At 37.5% G+C, this 21,482-nt stretch overlaps 1 protein-coding gene and 2 long non-coding RNA genes across 3 annotated transcripts in view; 1 reads left to right on the plus strand and 2 right to left on the minus strand.

Moving 5' to 3' along the window:
- LOC103513242 (protein king tubby) overlaps positions 1 to 2,090 on the minus strand; it is a 10,124-nt gene extending 8,034 nt beyond the window's left edge. The window contains exons 1-3 of the mRNA XM_026826497.1: positions 1,845 to 2,090; positions 1,091 to 1,331; positions 100 to 275 (exon numbers count right to left, since the gene is read on the minus strand). Coding sequence (XP_026682298.1) covers positions 100 to 275; positions 1,091 to 1,331; positions 1,845 to 1,886 — 459 coding nt within the window. The 5' untranslated portion in view covers positions 1,887 to 2,090. The remainder of the gene's footprint in view (positions 1 to 99; positions 276 to 1,090; positions 1,332 to 1,844) is intronic.
- Positions 2,091 to 14,317: 12,227 nt separating this feature from the next.
- On the plus strand, positions 14,318 to 20,615 carry LOC108252881. The gene is made up of 3 exons (XR_003392607.1): positions 14,318 to 14,391; positions 19,641 to 19,823; positions 20,542 to 20,615. It is a non-coding gene; the product is annotated as an uncharacterized LOC108252881 (long non-coding RNA).
- On the minus strand, positions 14,364 to 20,676 carry LOC113469070. Its single transcript, XR_003392606.1, has 2 exons — positions 20,577 to 20,676; positions 14,364 to 14,601 (listed from the first exon to the last, which is right to left on the minus strand). It is a non-coding gene; the product is annotated as an uncharacterized LOC113469070 (long non-coding RNA).
- Between the last annotated feature and the right edge of the window lie 806 nt (positions 20,677 to 21,482).

A 21,482-nucleotide genomic window follows, 5' to 3' on the forward strand; every position in this document is an offset into this window, starting at 1 on the left:
GGGGGAGTGGCCCCCTTTTTTTTTTTTTTTTTTTTTTTTTTTTTTTTTTTAGGTTTAGTAGGTAGATACTTGAGTAGTAAGTCGGTAATGTAAACTTACATCTGGTGTGGAATAAATGAATGGCTGAGACAAAGCTTCAGGTGCTACAAGGCCCAAATTTCTATCCTCAGGTGTTGTTATAGTTACGAGAGAGCCCGAGTTAATTTCATCAGGATCACTTATCACATGAGAGCCACGATGTAGGCTGATGTCACTGAGCTCTTGTTCAATGTCATCTGGGGAAAAATTAAATTGATAAGAATTTCAAATTTTTAATCCTCTTAAGAAGCAAATGCTTAACCACCATTTATGTAAATTGGTCTTGTGCCCTGGATTGTGATAGAAAATTAATTATAAATTGATAAGGTAATTTTTAGGTAGATTTTAATTATTCAGTAAGTACATAGTAAAAGTGGTTTTTATAAGGGGTCTTTACTAGATGGGCTAATACCCCATCAGTGTGGTATGTAAGAAATAGTATTTATTTTTAAGTTGCAGGGTTCGATCCCCTGACGAGGAATTGTTAATTAATTATCAATTGATAATTTGTTAGGTAGGGATAGGAAACCACACATCTCTAAAATTTAATTTAAAATTTGGTTAGGCCCCAATCTAAACAGAACTGTCAAACTGTCAGGTGTATAACAGCCAACAGATAGACATCTTCTGAAAGAAAAAGAAAAAGAAATGTATTGTGTGTAGTTCATTCAACACTTTCACATCCTAATTACTTAGGTGCAGTGAATAATTTTAGGCAGTAAAGTCACACATGACAATTTTCTTCTTTTGGTAGGTAGGTATTCAGTATGTCACACTGCTTTTTAGGTCAATAAGTACCTACCTTCATCATCGTCATCATCATCTTCATCATCCTGTGAGCTTCTGTCCGGATAACCACTGTATTGTGTGTAGTTCATTCAACACTTTCACATCCTAATTAGGTGCAGTGAATAATTTTAGGCAGTAAAGTCACACATGACAATTTTCTTCTTTTGGTAGGTAGGTAGGTATTCAGTATGCCACACTGCTTTTTAGGTCAATAAGTACCTACCTTCATCATCGTCATCATCATCTTCATCATCCTGTGAGCTTCTGTCCGGATAACCACTACCATAATCACTTGTATCTGTACTGGCTTGTGTTCTTGTAAATTGGAGAGGTCCATTATAACAATAAAACTCTCGACTAGATGATGAGGATAGAGGCCTCAACCCCCTTCCTGATATGTCTGTGGCTTGAATCATACTTGATGTTTGTCTTTTAAGTTTCATCTTTTGCTCCATGATTTGCCTCTAGAATCAAAATAGAAGTAGAGACATTTATAAAAATGGTAATAATAATAATTGAACCTTTGTATCTATACTATCTACTGATGTTTACAGTCTCATGTGGACTTAATGCCAAATCATTTTGAAAATTCTCATACAACTGTATGAAGTCAAAAGTGGATTTCAACAATGAGACAAGCTCTATGTGCCCTTGCCCATTTATTATACTACCTATAAATAGATAGGTACTGAAGATTTAGTACCTACGCATGTACATCAAAGGGAATCTGATTAGTTCTTGAGCTGCTTTGGGCCTTTCAGAGGTCTGTAACCTCCTTTTCTAGTGAATTCTAGTTCACTAAAGTATGGGATGGGTACCATGTCATTTCTAGAATGTATAGCTATCCTGTCATTTCTAGAATAAAGATAATGGGTATGTCTTTGCACTAATATTGGAAATATGAGTATTTTCATATCTTATCCTGTCATTGTTGAACTATTAACATGCATAGCAACCGTGTCTTATTCCTTAGTTACCTGTTGTTCTAACTTCTGCTGTCGAATATTCAAAGAGGCCATGGTTCCGGAAAGCAATAGACTTCGTTTTACCGTTGAAAAACCTATTCACCATAATGAAACAGAGATTAGCACCAAATACATGATTACAGGAATTTTCTTTCTGACGAACAAGTTCAAGTGAAGTGAAGTGAAGTGAAGTCGAAAAGTCGAAGCTGTCGAAGTCGAAATCCGTCGAAAACGAAAAACACGAACTCTTGTATTTCCCAACTCTTATATTCATACCTCCATGGTATTTCCGTTGCTAGAATACAAATAAACAATAAACAAAACGAAAACTGCGCGCGCACAAGAGGGATTTTTTTCCCTAGGAGGGAAAATCCCGTTTGCATAACGGATAGTATCGCAAAAATAGTTTTCAGGGGTTGTATTTTTCTTTTAATTTGAAGGCATTTTATTGCAATACATTTTGGGATTTATATCTCAAACCTGTCAGCAGCGTAGCGGAGCAAAGTTAAGACGGGGCAGATACCTACACCAGCTGTTCCTGATACACCACTGAAGTTAGTCGAAATCCGTCCGTCCGTCGAAAACGAAAAACACGAACTCTTGTATTTCCGTTGCTAGAATACAAATAAACAAAACGAAAACTGCGCGCGCACAAGAGGGATTTTTTTCCCTAGGAGGGAAAATCCCGTTTGCATAACGGATAGTATCGCAAAAATAGTTTTCAGGGGTTGTATTTTTCTTTTAATTTGAAGGCATTTTATTGCAATACATTTTGGGATTTATATCTCAAACCTGTCAGCAGCGTAGCGGAGCAAAGTTAAGACGGGGCAGATACCTACACCAGCTGTTCCTGATACACCACTGAAGTTAAGCAACGTTACAAGTGGTTGGTATCTGGATGAGTAACCATTTGGCAATCGTGAGCTGTTAGCTTTTTCTGGTCCAGACTCAGGCTAGTTGATGTCAATAGAAAATAGATTGACTAAATAGGTAGGTACCTATTAATTGTTAATCAGGGAACACAAACTTAGAATCGTGTGGGAATCGGGTGGGCTAACCATGTGTAGTGTAGACTGTTAGTTGTTGTTATTACCTATTATTACCTACCTTTCAGTTATTACGAGTGGAGGAAGCATTAAAACATCACACCTGACCCTCTTTCTTCTCTTTCTCTATTTCTCCAACGCAGAAAACTGATGTCGTTTTTCTCAGAAACAAAGCACGCGGGAGAAAAATGGTCTTAATTATTCAAAATTTCAAATTACACAGAATTACGTTTCAGGGGCGAAAATTACAGGAATTTATGAAATAAAATAAAGGAAACAAAGAGAGAGAATTATTACAGTTGTATAGGTAGGTCATAAAACCTACTTACATAGAATTATAGTCATTTATAAACGGGCAGTAAGTATACGAGTAGATATGTATAAAAAAAAGGTTTTTTTTTTTAATTGTGTTAAGCATATTTAAATGCTTGTCACAAATATCGTTCCCCGATTATTACACCCAGATAAATTTTATGACTTGACTTGGACTCGAACCACCAACCTCCAGATGCAAAGTCCAACGCATTAACAACTGCACCTCTGAAATTTGGTAAGTACATGAATACCTACTTAGGAACCTTTAAACTGGGTAGGTAGGTACCAACCTACCAGACCTGGTACCTGGTAGGTGGATAGGTATTATATTAAGGTACTAGGTATAGCTAGCAACTTGGGGATAGGTAAGTATATACCTACGTATACCTACTCTTATGTACGTAGAGGTAGATATTATCCTTTCTTCTTTTGTTTCAAACTCGTAGCTTGAATAATGATCACAACATGTTTAAGTTGTAAGAGTGTAGAACAAAAGAGACTTCCATGTATCTTGTGTTTTGTGAATCTTGAGTCTGATGGGGCAGTCAAATAGATACTTATTGCTATTACTGGTCTACTAAGTTCTGCCTGCTTAGGTCCTTAATAATAAACTGAATATTAAACAAATTAGGTAGGTACATAGGTACTGATTTTCTTTAATCACGATAGAATAAACTACCTAAAAAAAATTCCCGGAGGGGCGGGCCCAGCTTGTTTAATCGGAGCGAAACAAAGTTTTCATTCCACCTACGTATGTACAATGTACATAAGGTCTGTTTTTCATTCCGACGTGGGTGCGATGCGAACCCGACGCGTGTTTTTCATTCCACTTCCCCTACTTTAGCGTCACAAAAGGTCATAAAACCTACTTACATAGAATTATAGTCATATAAAACGGGTAGTAAGCATATGTATAAAAAAAGGATTTTTTTTTATTATTGTGTTGCATATTTAAATGCTTGTCACAAATTTAATATCGTTCCCCGATTATTATCTACACCTAGATAAATTTTATGACTTGACTTGGACTCGAACCACCATCCTCCAGATCCAAAGTCCAACGCATTAACAACTGCACCACTGAGGTTGGTAAGTATATGTATACCTACTTAGGAACCTTTAAACTGGGTAGGTAGGTACCAACCTACCAGACCTGGTACCTGGTAGGTGGATAGGTAAGGTACTATAGCTAGCAACTTGGGGATAGGTAAGTATATACGTATACCCACTCTTATGTACGTAGAGGTAGATATTATCCTTTCTTCTTTTGTTTCAAACTCGTAGCTTGAATAATGATCACATGTTTAAATTGTAAGAGTGTAGAACAAAAGAGACTTCCATGTAGGTATCTTGTGTTTTGTGACTCTTGAGTCTGATGGGGCAGTCAAATAGATACCTACTTATTGCTATTACTGGTCTACTAAGTTCTGCTAAAAAATTCCCGGAGGGGCGGGCCCAGCTTGTTTAATCGGAGCGAAACAAAGTTTTCATTCCACCTACGTATGTACAATGTACATAGACTACATAGGTAGGTACTTCGTAACACCAGAATCTGATGAAGTAGGTGTGCCCACACTTAGTCGATCGGCTGTCGATCAACATCGATTCACAATAAATTCACATCGATCGACAGCCGTCAACTATGTGTGAACACACCTTTAGAGGATAAAAAATGCTATCTTTTTAGAAGTACCTAGTAGGTATGTACAACCCACACCTCTGGTACTGTTAAGTACCTTGTTTTTACTAATTTTACTATCCTTCTTCTGGGTTTCGAACCACAGTCACACATATTTTTTATAAACTCAACAATCAACAATGCACTATGAAAAACAAATTCAGTGAAAACTCAAAAGTACCACACGCCACTGGTGCGAACAAGGAAGACTACATAGGTAGGTACTTCGTAACACCAGAATCTGATGAAGTAAAAACAGCAGTTTTAAGGTGTGTCCACACTTAGTCGATCGGCTGTCGATCAACATCGATTCACAATAAATTCACATCGATCGACAGCCGTCAACTATGTGTGAACACACCTTTAGAGGATAAAAAATGCTAGATCTTTTTAGAAGTACCTAGTAGGTATGTAACCTCTGGTACTGTTAAGTACCTTGTTTTTACTATCCTTCTTCTGGGTTTCGAACCACAGTCACACATATTCTTTATTAAACTCAACAATCAACAATATAATATATGCACTATGAAAAACAAATTCAGTGAAAACTCAAAAGTACCACACGCCACTGGTGCGAACAAGGAAAATCAGAATCTAAAAATAGAGCTTGTGGGAAAGTAAAATTTGAAAGTTTCTCAGGCACCCTTGCTAGGTACCTGCTGAACTTGGTCTAAAGCCGACTCCACACTTTCCGATTTTGGTTTTATCGATAGCTTTGAAAATAGAAAGTAAAAATTAGAAAGTAATAATTTCGAGAATGTATGTGTGAATTTGGTCGATCTCAACTTAGTTGTTCACTAGAATCATTATTTCTGAGTAATTAGCAAAATAATTGGGGGTTGCTACAGAGTGCTTTGTAAGCTGACAGGCGTGAGTTCAATACCTGTTTAGGTCGAGGAAAGTGGAGGAACACCTAGGTACGTTTTGTTAGATACGAGTACCTACAGCCTACAAGGACGTACTTATCAACTTTTATACACAAACTCTCATGTTTTATTAACTACCTACCTAGAATAGAAATTATCTTCCGTGTTTCTTTTATGGTGGGGGATGATCGAATTCACTAAAAATTCGAAAAGACATTTTTGAGTCCCGCAATAGTCAGTCCATCCTATTTCGATAGATTTTTCAACAAAAGAACACACAAAAGAAACGAGGAAAAATAAATGCACTATAATATAATCAATCTTTAGAAAGTAGAAAGTAAAATTTCATCTGACAAAATTTCGGGTAAACTCTGGAGTCGGCTTGAATCATACGATACTCGAAAATCACGTGGACCAATCAGAATCGAGGAAAATTTCTACGTGGCAAACTTTAGCTTTCTACGCATTTGGAATCGGCTAGCAAGTTTTAGATTTCACTTCAGTCGATAATTTAAGACCGGTTTTAGCGTCACCTATGTTAAGCTACGCCGAGCAAGGCCAATAATTGGATGGGTGACTTGAACACTATATTGGGAATAAAGGGAGAACGGGTTCTAGTCTTGATTTTAAATCATTACATGAAAGTAAAATCAAAATATCAAATCAAGAATAATTATAATAAACTGAATATTAAACAGATTAGGTAGGTACATAGGTACTGATTTTCTCTAATCACTATATGGGCTTAAAAATTCCTGGAGGGATGGACCCTGCTTGTTTTTTTTTTTTTTTTTTTTTTTTTTTTTTTTTTTTGTGATATTTAAATTTTTTTCAACTTTCAATTTTTAAAACGCAATAATGATAAATCAACTTAAAATCAATATAAAATCAATTTAACATTTTTTCGGTTCGTTCGTTTTCGTTAGTGTGGTGCTTTCATAACGTAAGTAAATCAAGGTGTCTACTGACAAAGGGTGGGTTACCCGTAGGGGACACACCCGGGGTACAGTACCAGGGGTGGGTGGTACGTACCTCAAACGGATTGGAGGCATGAAATGCCTTCGTCCAGGGATGGCTTGTAGGAGTAGAGATCTAAAGGGTAACAATAGTAATGGGGAAAATGGGAAATTAAGAAATAGTTATGGGAAAAATGGGAAATTGAGTAGCACGTGGTCTTAATATAATGGGCGTGGTCCGCCACGTGGCATGTAAAATTGAGTTAAGTAGGTAATTATTGATTAAATTAAGTAGGTAATTTTTAGGTAGATTTTAATTATTCAGTAAGTACATAGTAAAAGTGGTTTTTATAAGGGGTCTTTACTAGATGGGCTAATACCCCATCAGTGTGGTATGTAAGAAATAGTATTTATTTTTAAGTTGCAGGGTTCGATCCCCTGACGAGGAATTGTTATCTTGGAAATGGGAATTGTGATGTTTTTCCAGTTGAATAGGCTTTTATTAGGAAAGTACTGGTTTCAAATCCCAGGAATCGTGTACAGAAATGGTGAGAGTTGGTTTTTTATTAGGAAAGTACTGGGTTCAAACCCCAGGAAAAGTACTGGTTTCAAATCCCAGGAATCGTGTACAGAAATGGTGAGAGTTGGTTTTTTATTAGGAAAGTACTGGGTTCAAACCCCAGGAATTGTGTGCAGAGATAGTGAAAGTTGGTTTTTTTATTAGGAAATTACTGGATTCAAACCCCAGGAATCGTGTACAGAAATGGTGAGAGTTGGTTTTTTATTAGGAAAGTACTGGGTTCAAACCCCAGGAATTGTGTGCAGAGATAGTGAAAGTTGGTTTTTTTATTAGGAAAGTACTGGGTTCGAACCCCAGGAATCGTGTAGAGAAATGTTGAAAGTTGGTTTTTTATTAGGAGAGACATAGGTAGTGAAAGTTGGTTTTTTATTAGGAAAGTGCTGGGTTCAAACCCCAGGAATCGTGTAGAGACATAGTGAAAGTTGTTTTTTTTTATTAGGAAAGTACTGGGTTCGAACCCCAGGAATCGTGTAGAGAAATGTTGAAAGTTGGTTTTTTATTAGGAAAGTACTGGAAGCATCCTGTCAGGCAATTGATAACCCAGGTATTGGTGGCGGTTGTTCTAAACTTCTGTAAAACGGCAGTTTACCAGGTAAATTGAAGTTTCTACAGGACGTTGAAAACAGCTGTCCTAGTCTGCCCACGAAACATGGATCATCTGTGTTACATTTCGGGCTATGGCTAGCTGATGAGGTCTAATAAGTCCTCAAATAGGTTTAATATTTTAGAATAGGGTGGGTTCAAATCCCAATGTGGCATGTAAAAAAATACAGGTAGAGCATTCTATGATGGTAGTAGGTTGAGGGAAATCTTGGGCTCATACCCCATAATGGCATGTAAGCAGGTAATGGGGGTTGGGTAAATGAGTATTCGATAGTACCTATGAGTTTTGAGTAGGTCCTTGTCAGTAGACACCATTTTCATATAAATAAATAAAATTAAATGAGTAAATAAATTTAAGTAAATAAATAATATAAGGCTTTAATATTGTCGTAATCTTATATTATAAGAACGAGATCCATTCACAGTTCATAGTTCACACACTGATCGCTCTATCTCGAGAACCACAACACCTAGAAAGCTGAAATTTAATATAAAAATCCCTTTAGCACATTTTGACACATTAAACCTCTTTATCTATTTTTGCCAGTTTAATCTTATCCATTATCAATTTTAAATAAATCTTGTTCATTTTCAATTTTATCTTTTTCGTCCTAAAATTTGAAAATCATTTTTATTTTTATCTATATATTTTTTTTTTCTTTTTTTTTTCGCTAAAAGTGCAGTGATCTGTGTGACAACCAAGTATCCTGGATTAAGGATTGAATCCTGGATTGGATTACCATGGAATCATCGGACTGGATTAACAGTAGGATAAATGTTTGGTGGCGGGTGTGTGTATGGCCTTCATTTAACTTGGATCTTCAGCCAAGTTAAATGCATTTTTTTTTCGAGGAGAATTTGTGTGTGAAAGCGAGTTTGTAGTTGGGTTTACTCGTACCTATGTCTATTTGAGAAGGTCTATGAACAAAGGGCCAATTTTGGGGAAAACTCCACAGAAACTGGTTCTTATTTCATAGATCTTCTCTTCCTAGTGTAGACTGTTAGTTGTTGTTATTACCTATTATTACCTACCTTTCAGTTATTACGAGTGGAGGAAGCATTAAAACATCACACCTAACCCTCTTTCTTCTCTTTCTCTATTCCTCCAACGCAGAAAACTGATGTCGTTTTTCTCAGAAACAAAGCACGCGGGAAAAAAATGGTCTTAATTATTCAAAATTTCAAATTACACAGAATTACGTTTCAGGGGCGAAAATTACAGGAATTTATGAAATGAAATAAAGGAAACAAAAGAGAGAATTATTAGGTACAGTTGAGGCACTAAGAGGCAGAGTGGACTAAGTGAAAAAAACCCGTTTTGAGAAAAATGGAGTCAAAGTTCAAGAGTTGCTGGGAAACCTATGTTTACCCTACAATAACGAATTTTGATTTTTTTAAAAGAAAAGAGATGTATTTTTTTTTTTAAACAAACTTTTTTGCATTTATTGTTGTAGTTTTTTAGAAATAAACAGTCAAAAATCGTAAACCACTCTGCTTTTTGAGCGACTTAAGATGGTCCGCCAGATAGTCCACATTTATTTTAGCAAAGAAGTAGTTAGTCCACTTAGTGGACTAACTACTTCTTTGCTAAAAGTAAATTATGTGTTTTGTGTTCTACATGCGAGTAAACCCAATATGATGAAAATGGTGAGAAAAGAGATCAGATAGTGTGAGGCTCAAACACTGTGAGCATTGGATGGGGAATAGGTAGAATAAGTGCTTAATGTTATAAGTCCCCTCACATGGTCAATATTAGTGACACTAATTTCGGTATGGTAGGGTAAATACCTAATGTTGCTCGTATGAGGGGAGTACCCATAACGCTAAAGTACACTACCTATTTACAGGATTGGGCGGGGGTTTCTCTTTCAGGTGGGATATGGACCTTATACTTGATGCCCCCCAGGGGGTTAGGAGGGGAAAAAATTGAGGGTAAAAAAAAAAAAAAAAACAAAAAAAAAAAAAACGGAACGGAACGGAACGTATACTCATGACTATCAGCTGGTTTGAAGCGCTAATGAATCATGACTATCAGCTGTGATTGAGGGTAATGAACTCATGACTATCAGCTGGTTGAGTGAGTTGAGGGTGATGAATCATGAACTATCAGCTGGTTTGAGGCGTGATGAATCATGACTATCAGCTGGTTGAGGGGTGATGAACTCATGACTATCAGCTGCGTTGAGGGTGGATTGGACTCTTATGGACTATTCAGCTTGGTTGAGGGTATGAACTTCATGACTAATCAGCTGTGTTTGAGGCGTGATGAACTCATGACTATCAGCTGGTTGAGGTAATTTGAACTCATGACTATCAGCTGGTTGAGGGTAATGGAACTCATTACTATCAGCTGGTTGAGTGCGTAATGTAACTTCATGAATACACTGGTGAGGATCATGACTCTGGATTGAGGCTGATGAAGGGTCATGGACTATCTCATGTATACGGCTTGTTTGAGGGTGATGAACTCATGACTATCAGCTGGTTGAAGGTTGATGAACTCATGACGTTATCAGGCTGTTGGAGGGTGATGGATAAAAAATGGGGCATAGGAATAATACATTTGTGCCAACTGGGGAGGGCGAAAGCAGACGTTACCTATGTTAACTAATAATAATAGTGTTATTTTTTCCAGATCTTTGCTCAAGAGTCAGTTTATTACAGCAGTAGTAACGAGTGCATACTCCCTGAGGAACTCTGGATAACCAGGGCGGAGTAGTGTCTAATTCTAAGGCAAAGAGAAAGCTATAGCTGGACCAGTGCGTTGGCAAGCTGTTCACCTCATAATCCTGACCCCTGAATTTTCACCTCATAATCTGGCAAACCTCTGGCGTTATAAAATGCCGTATTATGGTAAGTACGTTGGGAGGGGACCACTCTATTGTTTTGCCCAACCTCAGGGTTAGATTTTATGGCCCTAATAGTTCAGTCGTTATTCTGCTTTTCAGGATTGTTGTGGGCGATGTCTGACCTACATCTTTGCCCGAGGACGACCATTATATGCAAGCTGTTTTCCAGACTTCCCACAAGAAAGTCCTAAGATCCCTGAACCCCGCAATTCAATTCTGGCATCATTATCACTATAGTGATTCACATCTCTCTATTAGTGGATAAGTACTTGGTGGAAGGGGACAATTATCCGGGTAGGGAGAGAGACCGGTTCTCTGTCATGCTCCTCCCCGGGTGGGGAAAGGTAAAAAGGACACAGTTCTCTGTGTCACGTAAAGACCGGGTTAAGAAAAGGGACAGGTTTCTGTCACTCCTTATAAACTTGGGTAAAGAGAAGGGATACAGTATCTCTCTGTGTCACTCTCTAAACTTTGGGCAGTTCGATTGCGACAAGTTGCTTGTGTCACTCATCTCGGCATCTTGAGATTGGGAAAGCAAGGAACATGTTCTCTGTGTCAACTGACATAGTTCTCTGTGTCACTCTCCAAATTGAGACTGAGATTGACATAGTTCTCTGTGTCACTCTCTAACTCGGGTGGGAGAGAGACAGTTCTCTGTCACTCTCCTGCCCGGGTGGGAAAGCGACATAGTTCGACATAGTTCTCTGTGTCACTCTCCAAATTGAGACTGAGATTGACATAGTTCTCTGTGTCACTCTCTAACTCGGGTGGGAAAGAGACAGTTCTCTGTCACTCTCCTGCCCGGGTGGGAAAGCGACATAGTTCTCTGTGTCACTCTCTAACTTGGGCCTGAGATTGACATAGTTCTCTGTGTCACTCTCTAACTCTGGTGGGAGAGAGACAGTTCTCTGTCACTCTCCTGCCCGGGTGGGAAAGCGACATAATTCCTCTGTGTCACTCTCTAACTCGGTGGGAGAGAGACAGTTCTGTTACTCTCCTACCCGGGTAGGAAAGGGACATATTTCTCTGTGTTCCGCTAAAGACCAGTTGGAAAGGAGACACGGTTCTCTGTGTCACTATCCCACCCGATCTGTCGTTCTTTTTAGGCCGGCCACTCACGACAGGTTTTGTACGACGGACGTTGGCCTGTTAGGCCATATAGTATGGGCCTGTTAGGCCAAACTGTCATGCAAAACCTGTCGTGAGTGGCCGGCTTTAGGTCGTTACGTGAAGTGTCTGTCTCAAAACATCCATCGAAGAGCGACCATTCTGCAATGCTTAGATGTCTACTAGAGACTTCCTGCAGTAAGTACCTCTGCCGCAGTCCTGAAGAGATGTGATCTAACCTAACCTAACCTAGATGTGCTACACCGCGGTACACCGTGGTCAAGTCTGCCGTTTCGGATTCTGTGTAGTGATAAGTACTAGGGGGGCGGGACACAATACTGTGTGTTATGCTAAAGCATGGGTGGGGAGGGGACACAACACTGTGTTATGCTAAAGCATGGGTGGTGGTGGGACTTTTTTTAAGCTGTTGGGTTTACTCGTATGTATGTGAGGAGATCTATGAGAAAATGGCTGTTTTGCTAAATGGTCTTTCTTTCATAGAGCTTCTTTTGTGTGTTGAACTAATCCATTTTCTCTTTCAGGTTCGGTAGGGCTTGTAGGGACACGTTAGGGCCTGTAGGGACTTGTTAGGGCTTTGTTAGGATGTCACTAATCCGTTTTCTTTTTCAGGTTTTTTTTGGTATTCCTTTTGCTTTCCATTTTTCAAATTGACGGCATTTGGGATACCGGTAAATTATGTGTTCTACATGCGAGTAAACCCAATATGATTCTCATGTCAGTGTGTGAGAATGTTCCTACAAAATTTTCTTTTTTGATCATCGAGTACCAAAATAATCCCTTCATCCTTCCTTATCCTCTACTAATTCCTGGATTCACAGTTGACTGACAGGTACCTTTTCTAGGGACAGCATCCTGTCAGGCAATTGGTAATCCAGGTATTGGTGGCGGTTGTTCTAAACTTCTGTAAAACGGCAGTTTACCAGGTAAATTGAAGTTTCTACAGGACGTTGAAAACAGCTGTCCTAGTCTGCCCACGAAACATGGATCATCTGTGTTACATTTCGGGCTATGGCTAGCTGATGAGGTCTAATAAGTCCGAAACAGCAGTTTTCAACTGTTCTTGTATTATTTTTTGGTGTTCATTATTGAAATAAACTTCTTTTCTTTTGTTCCCAGGTCATGGTGGCATTTCAGCTGTGAACGCTTCTTGGAACATCAACTTTGCTGCAACTCTGGCCTGGTCCGATAGCGATGAAATTTACACTGGGTATTTTTAGCCCGTCCTTCCTTTATTATTACGATAGTAATAAAAAGGTATAAGGGACGGGCTATTGTATTCGCTTCGGTGTCGTCTGTCTGTCACTCTGTCTGTCCCCGTAGAAGGACTTATCCAAACCTGGTCGACCTCGAGTTAAGCAATCTGATTGATTGATTTCATTCCGATAGATCAGTTGCGCTTACTTGAGTGATGTTTCAAAGTCATAGAGCACGAAGAATGAGGACCAACGGAACTTTTCTTTTTCTCCTACGACTTCTAGATCCCGAGATAAATCGATTTAAAAAATACCGCTAACTTTGACGTCACGGCATACGCTCCCGTACACGATGACGTCACATCAAATGTCCTGAGCAAAGCTTCCTCGCAGGCAACACATTAATGTGTTGCCTACGTTTCTGCGCATTTCTTTCTGCTCCTCCATTAGCGCGCTTGCATAGTAGCGCTACCTAACGGACGAAAAAAACAACTGCGTAAAGTCTGACATCACACATATTTGAACTCTTTCATTAGAACGGAAAATAAAATTTGAATTTTACAGTTATTTTTTCGGAGTTTTGACCTCAGATTTGGATTTTTCCCAACTTTTTACATAGGAATCGACCATTTGTAATTTTTACCCATTTGCAACTGCTCCATTAGATTTTAAACTCAGTGTTTAACTCTCGGGTTAAGCAACCTGATTGGTTGATTTCAAAATATTCCAAAGTTTTCAGCTAATCAATTTTTTTAATCGAAGAGGTTAACTTAAACCAAATTTAAACTCCGATCTTGGCAACGAAGAAGAAGGGTAATTTTACTTTGAAATATTTATTACTGCACATGGGAGAAAAAATGGCTCGGGGACAGGGCCCCTGGACCCTGAAGGTTCCCCTCATTACGATCCTGAGTTAGGTGCTTTATTGCAGTACCTTCTCCTTCGGAAAAAGAAACAGGTTAACATTACTTACCAGTTACCTAAGTAATATTTAAGTTACAGTTTTATATAAGTAATCCGTATACTTATACTCTGAGATATCAACTTAAATAAAGAACACCAAAGAAATAGACATACCCATGGATATTTTTTAAATAAAAACAATAATATAGTTTTATTTTTTATAAGAATCATAGTTATGGTTCTAAAGTTATTGTAAACTTAATAAAATTCTCACAAATTTATGTATAAGAAATATAAATAAGTAAATTAGATTTAAATAAATTGTATAATTGTAGGTAAGTAATATATACGTCTACTGTGGATCAAATTTCCAAACACGTCAATCGAATTGTCACAACTTCTTGTCTAAGGGAAGGGCATACGGCATATCTAACCCTAAAAGGTTATCTGAAGATTAGGTAGGTACCTAAAGTTTCCATTTATCTTCTTTTCTATTTTCTACCTTATCTATTAGAAATCAGAAATCTTGAAAATACTAGCATCTCTACGTTTTTCATCTTCCTCTTTTGGTATGGCAAAACCTATCTGAAGAAGATCAATTTTCTTTGATCTGTTCTCAAGATAGGTTCCCTTTCACAATTTTTCCTTTGACCTTTTTGTTAGGAAAAGCAGATAAATTTTTTAAAAAACGCTAAAATTAAGAAAAAAAAAAAAAAAAAAAACAAAAATGAGTTTTTTCCGAAGCAGTCACATAATAGGGTCCCTTTTTAATTCAAAATAGATGTAGGAGGCTAAATACAACCTACATACCTAGGTAATTTTATGAAAAGATAAAGATTAAACAGAAAGACGCGAAGCAAATCGAATATAAACAAGAAAAATAAATGAAAAGTTGAATTTGTTTTTCGCAATTTATATTGAGGGGGTGGAAGGGGAGGGAAGAAAAGTGTGGGCTTTAAAAAAAATTGATGTGAGATCTCAACCACAAGAGAGTGATACCGAAATTCCCTTTGACTTGTAAAACAAATACTTTTTTTTTACAAAACATTTTGTTTTATATTTCCCTCTGTAAATAGCCTAAAATAAATACATTTCGAGATTTTTGAGTGAAAGTTACACTCTACAATGTAAATAGCTATAATATAGGACTTGAAAGTGCTTTGACTTGTACAGGGTTCAACTTGGGAAGCATTGCTCACAATATTCTCCTTCTTTTTCAACTCTCTCGCACCGCGGGTTCGATTCCCGCCCGGGGCGGACTTTATCCTGAGCCGATAACGTTCGTTCTTGGAACGGCTGGCTTTCTTCTATCCTCTCTTCCTTCTCTCTTCAATTTCGGGACGATAAGACCTTAGCAGTTACAGTTAGGTATACAGTTTCCTCTGTCAAACCTCAACACCTCAACCTTTTTTTCCTCCTATCTTTCTCCTTTTGCTTTCTCTTCCTCCTTCCTTCTCCTCCTCTTCCTTCCTCCCTCCCTTCCTAATATAACAATTTATATTATAACAATTTATGTCTATTATAACAATATTTCATTGTGTATACCTATATATTATAGTGTGTCACGGAAGTGAGGGGGGTGTGTAAATATAAAACACCAGAATTAAAAACAATCTCAACTTAGTTACCTAGGTGTACCTAGGTACTGTAATCTAAACTGTACAATCTAAATTCAGCTCTTCTGCAAATACTATTATCTGCTACGGAAAGACTCTGCTCTGCAATACTAAAAATAACACCCATTCACCTTGTATTACAAAATCATGAATGAAATAAATATTTAGTAGTTGTAAAACATCATCAGATAATATTGGTGTATTACATTTCAACTCATTAGCTTTATTTACATAATTATATCTACCTACTATTTACCTAGGTATATCTACTCACATTTCTGTAATACCTACCTACTTAGGTATCTAGGTATGTACCTACTTAATAGTCTTATTTAATTTCTAATAAAATAAGTACCTACTTACCCATTGAGAAAATGAGAACCAATAACTCGCGTTGGCAAGCTGTTCACCTCATAATCCTGACCCTGAATTTCACCTCATAATCTTGGCAAACTCTGGCGTTATAAATGCGTATTATGGTAAGTACCGTTGGGAGGGGACACTCTATTGTTTTGCCAAACCTCAGGGTTAATTTTATGCCTAATATTCAGTTATTCTTCTTTTCAGATTGTGTGCCTGATGTCTGACTACATCTTGCCCGAGGACGACCATTATATGCCAAGCTGTTTCCAGACTTCCCACAGAAAGTCCTGAAGATCACCTGAACACCGCATTCAATTCTGGCATCATTATCACTATAGATGATTCACATTCTCTATAGTGATAAGTACTGGTGGGAGGGGACAATTATCCGGGTAGGAGAGAGACGGTTCTCTGTCACTCTCCTCCCCGGGTGGGAAAGGTAAAAAGGACACAGTTCTCTGTGTCACGCTAAAGACCGGGTTAGAAAGGGACGGTTCTCTGTCACTCTCTAACTTGGGTAAGAGAGGGATACAGTTCTCTCTGTGTCACTCTCTAACTTGGGCAGGAGAGAGACAGTTCTCTGTCACTCTCCTGCCCGGGTGGGAAAGCGACATAGTTCTTTGTGTCACTCTCTAACTTGGGCCTGAGATTGACATAGTTCTCTGTGTTACTCTCCTGCCCGGGTGGGAAAGCGACATAGTTCTAAAATAAATACATTTCGAGATTTTTGAGTGAAAGTTACATTCTACAATGTAAATAGCTACAATATAGGACTTGAAAGTGCTTTGACTTGTACAGGGTTCAACTTGGGAAGCATTGCTCACAATATTCTCCTTCTTTTTCAACTCTCTCGCACCGCGGGTTCGATTCCCGCCCGGGGCGGACTTTATCCTGAGCCGATAACGTTCGTTCTTGGAACGGCTGGCTTTCTTCTATCCTCTCTTCCTTCTCTCTTCAATTTCGGGACGATAAGACCTTAGCAGTTACAGTTAGGTATACAGTTTCCTCTGTCAAACCCCAACACTCTTAAAAATAAATACATTTTGAGATTTTTGAGTGAAAGTTACACTCTACAATGTAAATAGCTATAATATAGGACTTGAAAGTGCTTTGACTTGTACAGGGTTCAACTTGGGAAGCATTGCTCACAATATTCTCCTTCTTTTTTAACTCTCTCGCGCCGCGGGTTCGATTCCCGCCCGGGGCGGACTTTATCCTGAGCCGATAACGTTCGTTCTTGGAACGGCTGGCTTTCTTCTATCCTCTCTTCCTTCTCTCTTCAATTTCGGGACGATAAGACCTTAGCAGTTACAGTTAGGTATACAGTTTCCTCTGTCAAACCCCAACACTCTCTCTCTCCCCTCTCTCTTCTCTCTCTCTCTCTCTCTCTCTCTCTCTATCTCTCTCTTTTTTTCCTCCTATCTTTCTCCTTTTGCTTTCTCTTCCTCCTTCCTTCTCCTCCTCTTCCTTCCTCCCTTCCTAATGTCTATTATAACAATATTTCATTGTGTATGTTAGTGTGTCACGGAAGTGATGGGGGTGTGTAAATATAAAACACCAGAATTAAAACAATCTCAACTTAGTTACCTAGGTACACACTAAACTTTTGACTGTAATCTAAACTGTACAATCTAAATTCAGCTCTTCTGCAAATACTATCTGCTACGGAAAGACTCTGCTCTGCAATACTAAAAATAAACGCAACACCCACTCACCTTGTATTACAAAGTCATGAATGAAATAAATATTTAGTAGGTGTAAAACATCATCAGCTGATAATATTGGTGTATTACATTTCAACTCATTAGCTTTATTTACATATAATATCTACTTACTATTTACCTAGGTATATCTACTCACATTCCTGTAATACCTACCTACTTAGGTACTAGGTATGTACCTACTTAATAGTCTTATTTAATTTCTAATAAAATAAGTACCTACTTACCTATTGAGAAAATGAGAACCAATAACTCTTGTAAAACATCATCAGATAATATTGGTGTATTACATTTCAACTCATTAGCTTTATTTACATATATCTACTTACTATATACCTAGGTATATCTACTCACATTCCTGTAATACCTACCTACTTAGGTATCTAGGTATGTACCTACTTAATAGTCTTATTCAATTTCTAATAAAATAAGTACCTACTTACCTATTGAGAAAATGAGAACCAATAACTCCTATCTAACGAGAAAGTATTGCAATCGGCCCAAATTTTATACCGATCTAATACCCAAGGTAATTACCTACACACCTGTCTAACTAAGTAGGTACCTCATAGAGCTAGAGCTACATACATATACAAATCTGCATTCTCAATTTTCGCTGACCTCTTTTTTTTCATCAAATTCCCTTTGTTCTCCTCGTTTATTCTGTATTCTCATGATTACACTATTTGCTCTTTCCCTGATTTCTTTTGACGTTCCATGATCTAGTTTACAGCTCTCTCTCCTTCCACTTCTCGTTTTCCTTTTGTGTACCTTCCTTTTACTTCTTTTCATGGGAAATTATTGCTACTTCATTAGCTTATCTGTACCGACGTAGCTGTTTATTTATGTTGCTTTATTGGCGATCACACTTCACACTTCAAAGATATAAATATAGGTACATAGGTATCTACGGTTTGAAAAGAAGAGAAGGAGATGTTTATTAATATTTTTATAAGAGTGTACCAACGTTGGGAGGGAGAAAGAGAAGGAGAGAGGGAGAGAGAGAGAGGGAGAGAGAGAGAGGAAAATAAGGAATAGAATATACCTTGTTTATACTACCAGCATAGGACTGAAAAGTCCCCTAACTCTCGCAGTCATCTAAACAAGGTCTTATATATTTCATAGGTAATAAAATTACATTTTAGGGAAAAATATTTAAGACCTGTTTAAATTAAAAAAAGAAGGAGTAGACAGACAAGTAGGTATGCCCGATTTGAAAAATTCCTACAAACAAATTTTTATCGCTACGTAAATAAACTGATTAGAAAAAGAGAAGGAGAGAGAAGGGACGAGAGGGAGAGAGACAGAGGGAAGGAGAGAGACAGAAAAAGGGATGGATACAGAGGGAGGAGAGAGAAAGGAAGAGGAAAAGGGAGATAGACAGGGGGAAGGGAGGAAGATGGAGAAAGAGAGGGGGGGACGAGAGAGAGAGAGAGGAAGAAGAATGATCACCAAAGAATGATTGATGGTATTGGTTTGAGTTTTAGGAATTTTCGAATGGAAATTTTGTGTAAGAATTCGGGAAGACATTTTACATTTTCTCGTCTACTGTGGATCAAATTTCCAAACACGTCAATAGAATTGTCACAACTTCTTGTCTAAGGGAAGGGCATACGGCATATCTAACCCTAAAAGGTTATCTGAAGATTAGGTACCTAAAGTTTCCATTTATCTTCTTTTAAGTTGTTTTCTATTTTCTACCTTATCTATTAGAAATCAGAAATCTTGAAAATACTAGCATCTCTACGTTCTTCATCTTCCTCTTTTGGTGTGGCAAAACCTATCTGAAGAAGATCAATTTTCTTTGATCTGTTCTCAAGATAGGTTCCCTTTCACAATTTTTCCTTTGACCTTTTATACAAATCTCTGATTTTTTTTTCTTTTTAACCCAAATTCACAATTCTACTCCATTCAAGTTGAATCGCAGAAAAATCCACTAAGCATTCATTGGTACACCCTATATTTTGCTACAACATATCTAACCCTAAAAGGTTATCTGAAGATTAGGTAGGTACCTAAAGTTTCCATTTATCTTCTTTTCTATTTTCTACCTTATCTATTAGAAATCAGAAATCTTGAAAATACTAGCATCTCTACGTTTTTCATCTTCCTCTTTTGGTATGGCAAAACCTATCTGAAGAAGATCAATTTTCTTTGATCTGTTCTCAAGATAGGTTCCCTTTCACAATAATGAATGAATGAATATTACTGCACATGGGAGAAAAAATGGCTCGGGGGCAGGGCCCCCGGACCCTGAAGGTCCCCCTCATTACAGTCCTGAGTTAGGTGCTTTATTGCAGTACCTTCTCCTTCGGAAAAAGAAACAGGTTAACATTACTTACCAGTTACCTAGTAATATTTAAGTTACAGTTTTATATAAGTAATCCGTATACTTATACTCTGAGATATTAACTTAAATAAAGAACACCAAAGAAATAGACATACCCATGGATATTTTTTAAATAAAAACAATAATATAGTTTTATTTTTTATAAGAATCATAGTTATGGTTCTAAAGTTATTATAAACTTAATAAAATTCTCACAAATTTATGTATAAGAAATATAAATAAGTAAATTAGATTTAAATAAATTGTATAATTGTAGGTAAGTAATACGTCTACTGTGGATCAAATTTCCAAACACGTCAATAGAATTGTCACAACTTCTTGTCTAAGGGAAGGGCATACGGCATATCTAACCCTAAAAGGTTATCTGAAGATTAGGTAGGTACCTAAAGTTTCCATTTATCTTCTTTTCTATTTTCTACCTTATCTATTAGAAATCAGAAATCTTGAAAATACTAGCATCTCTACGTTCTTCATCTTCCTCTTTTGGTATGGCAAAACCTATCTGAAGAAGATCAATTTTCTTTGATCTGTTCTCAAGATAGGTTCCCTTTCACAATTTTCATTAATTTCCTTTGACCTTTTATACAAATCTCTGATTTTTTTTTTTTTTTAAACCCAAATTCACAATTCTACTCCATTCAAGTTGAATCGCAGAAAAATCCACTAAGCATTCATTGGTACACCCTATATTTTGCTACAAAGTGCGTGTTACGTGTCCTTTTTTTCGATGACCCATGTAAAGGAGAAAGGAGGCGATCATTTGTAAAATTCGTGAGGTAGGTGACTAGGTAGGTGACTGCTTTGTTTGAAAAGGAACCAAAAAGTAAACAATGTCGACAGTAATTATACCTACCTACGTACCTAAATTAGAGGTTACCTATATCTGAATGTCTTTTTTAACTTTTCCAGAGAGTAAGTTTGTGCTGAAATAACTGGCTTTGTTTGAAAAGGAACCGAAAAGTAAACAATGCCGACAGTAATTACACCTACCTACGTACCTAAATTAGAGGTTACCTATATCTGAATGTCTTTTTTAACTTTTCCAGAGAGTAAGTTTGTGCTGAAATAACTGATGTGGTTGGGGAAAATTTGCCTTTAGCTATGTAGGTAGGTACATTTAGACAGAAAATAAATACATTCCTAACCCACTCCTTTGATTTCTTCAAAATTACCTATATTGACCACGTAGGCACATACCTTTGCTGAAATTACATAGGCTCTATGAGCCTACCCTACTATGTAGGTAGGTACATTTAGACAGAAAATAAATACATTCCTAACTCACTCCTTTGATTTCTTCAAAATTACCTATATTGACCACGTAGGCACATACCTTTGCTGAAATTACATAGGCTCTATGAGCCTACCCTGTCTCTCTCTCTCTCTGTCTCTATCTCTCTCTCTCTCATTTTCTCTCTCACTCCCAAACTTATTTATATGTCATTTAAGACCGTCAAATAGTTCTACTCTCTCTCTTTGTCAT

The sequence above is a fragment of the Diaphorina citri genome, unplaced genomic scaffold, assembly GCF_000475195.1.
Source record: "Diaphorina citri unplaced genomic scaffold, Diaci psyllid genome assembly version 1.1 scaffold944, whole genome shotgun sequence".
In the NCBI taxonomy this organism is placed as follows: Eukaryota; Metazoa; Arthropoda; class Insecta; order Hemiptera; family Psyllidae; genus Diaphorina; species Diaphorina citri.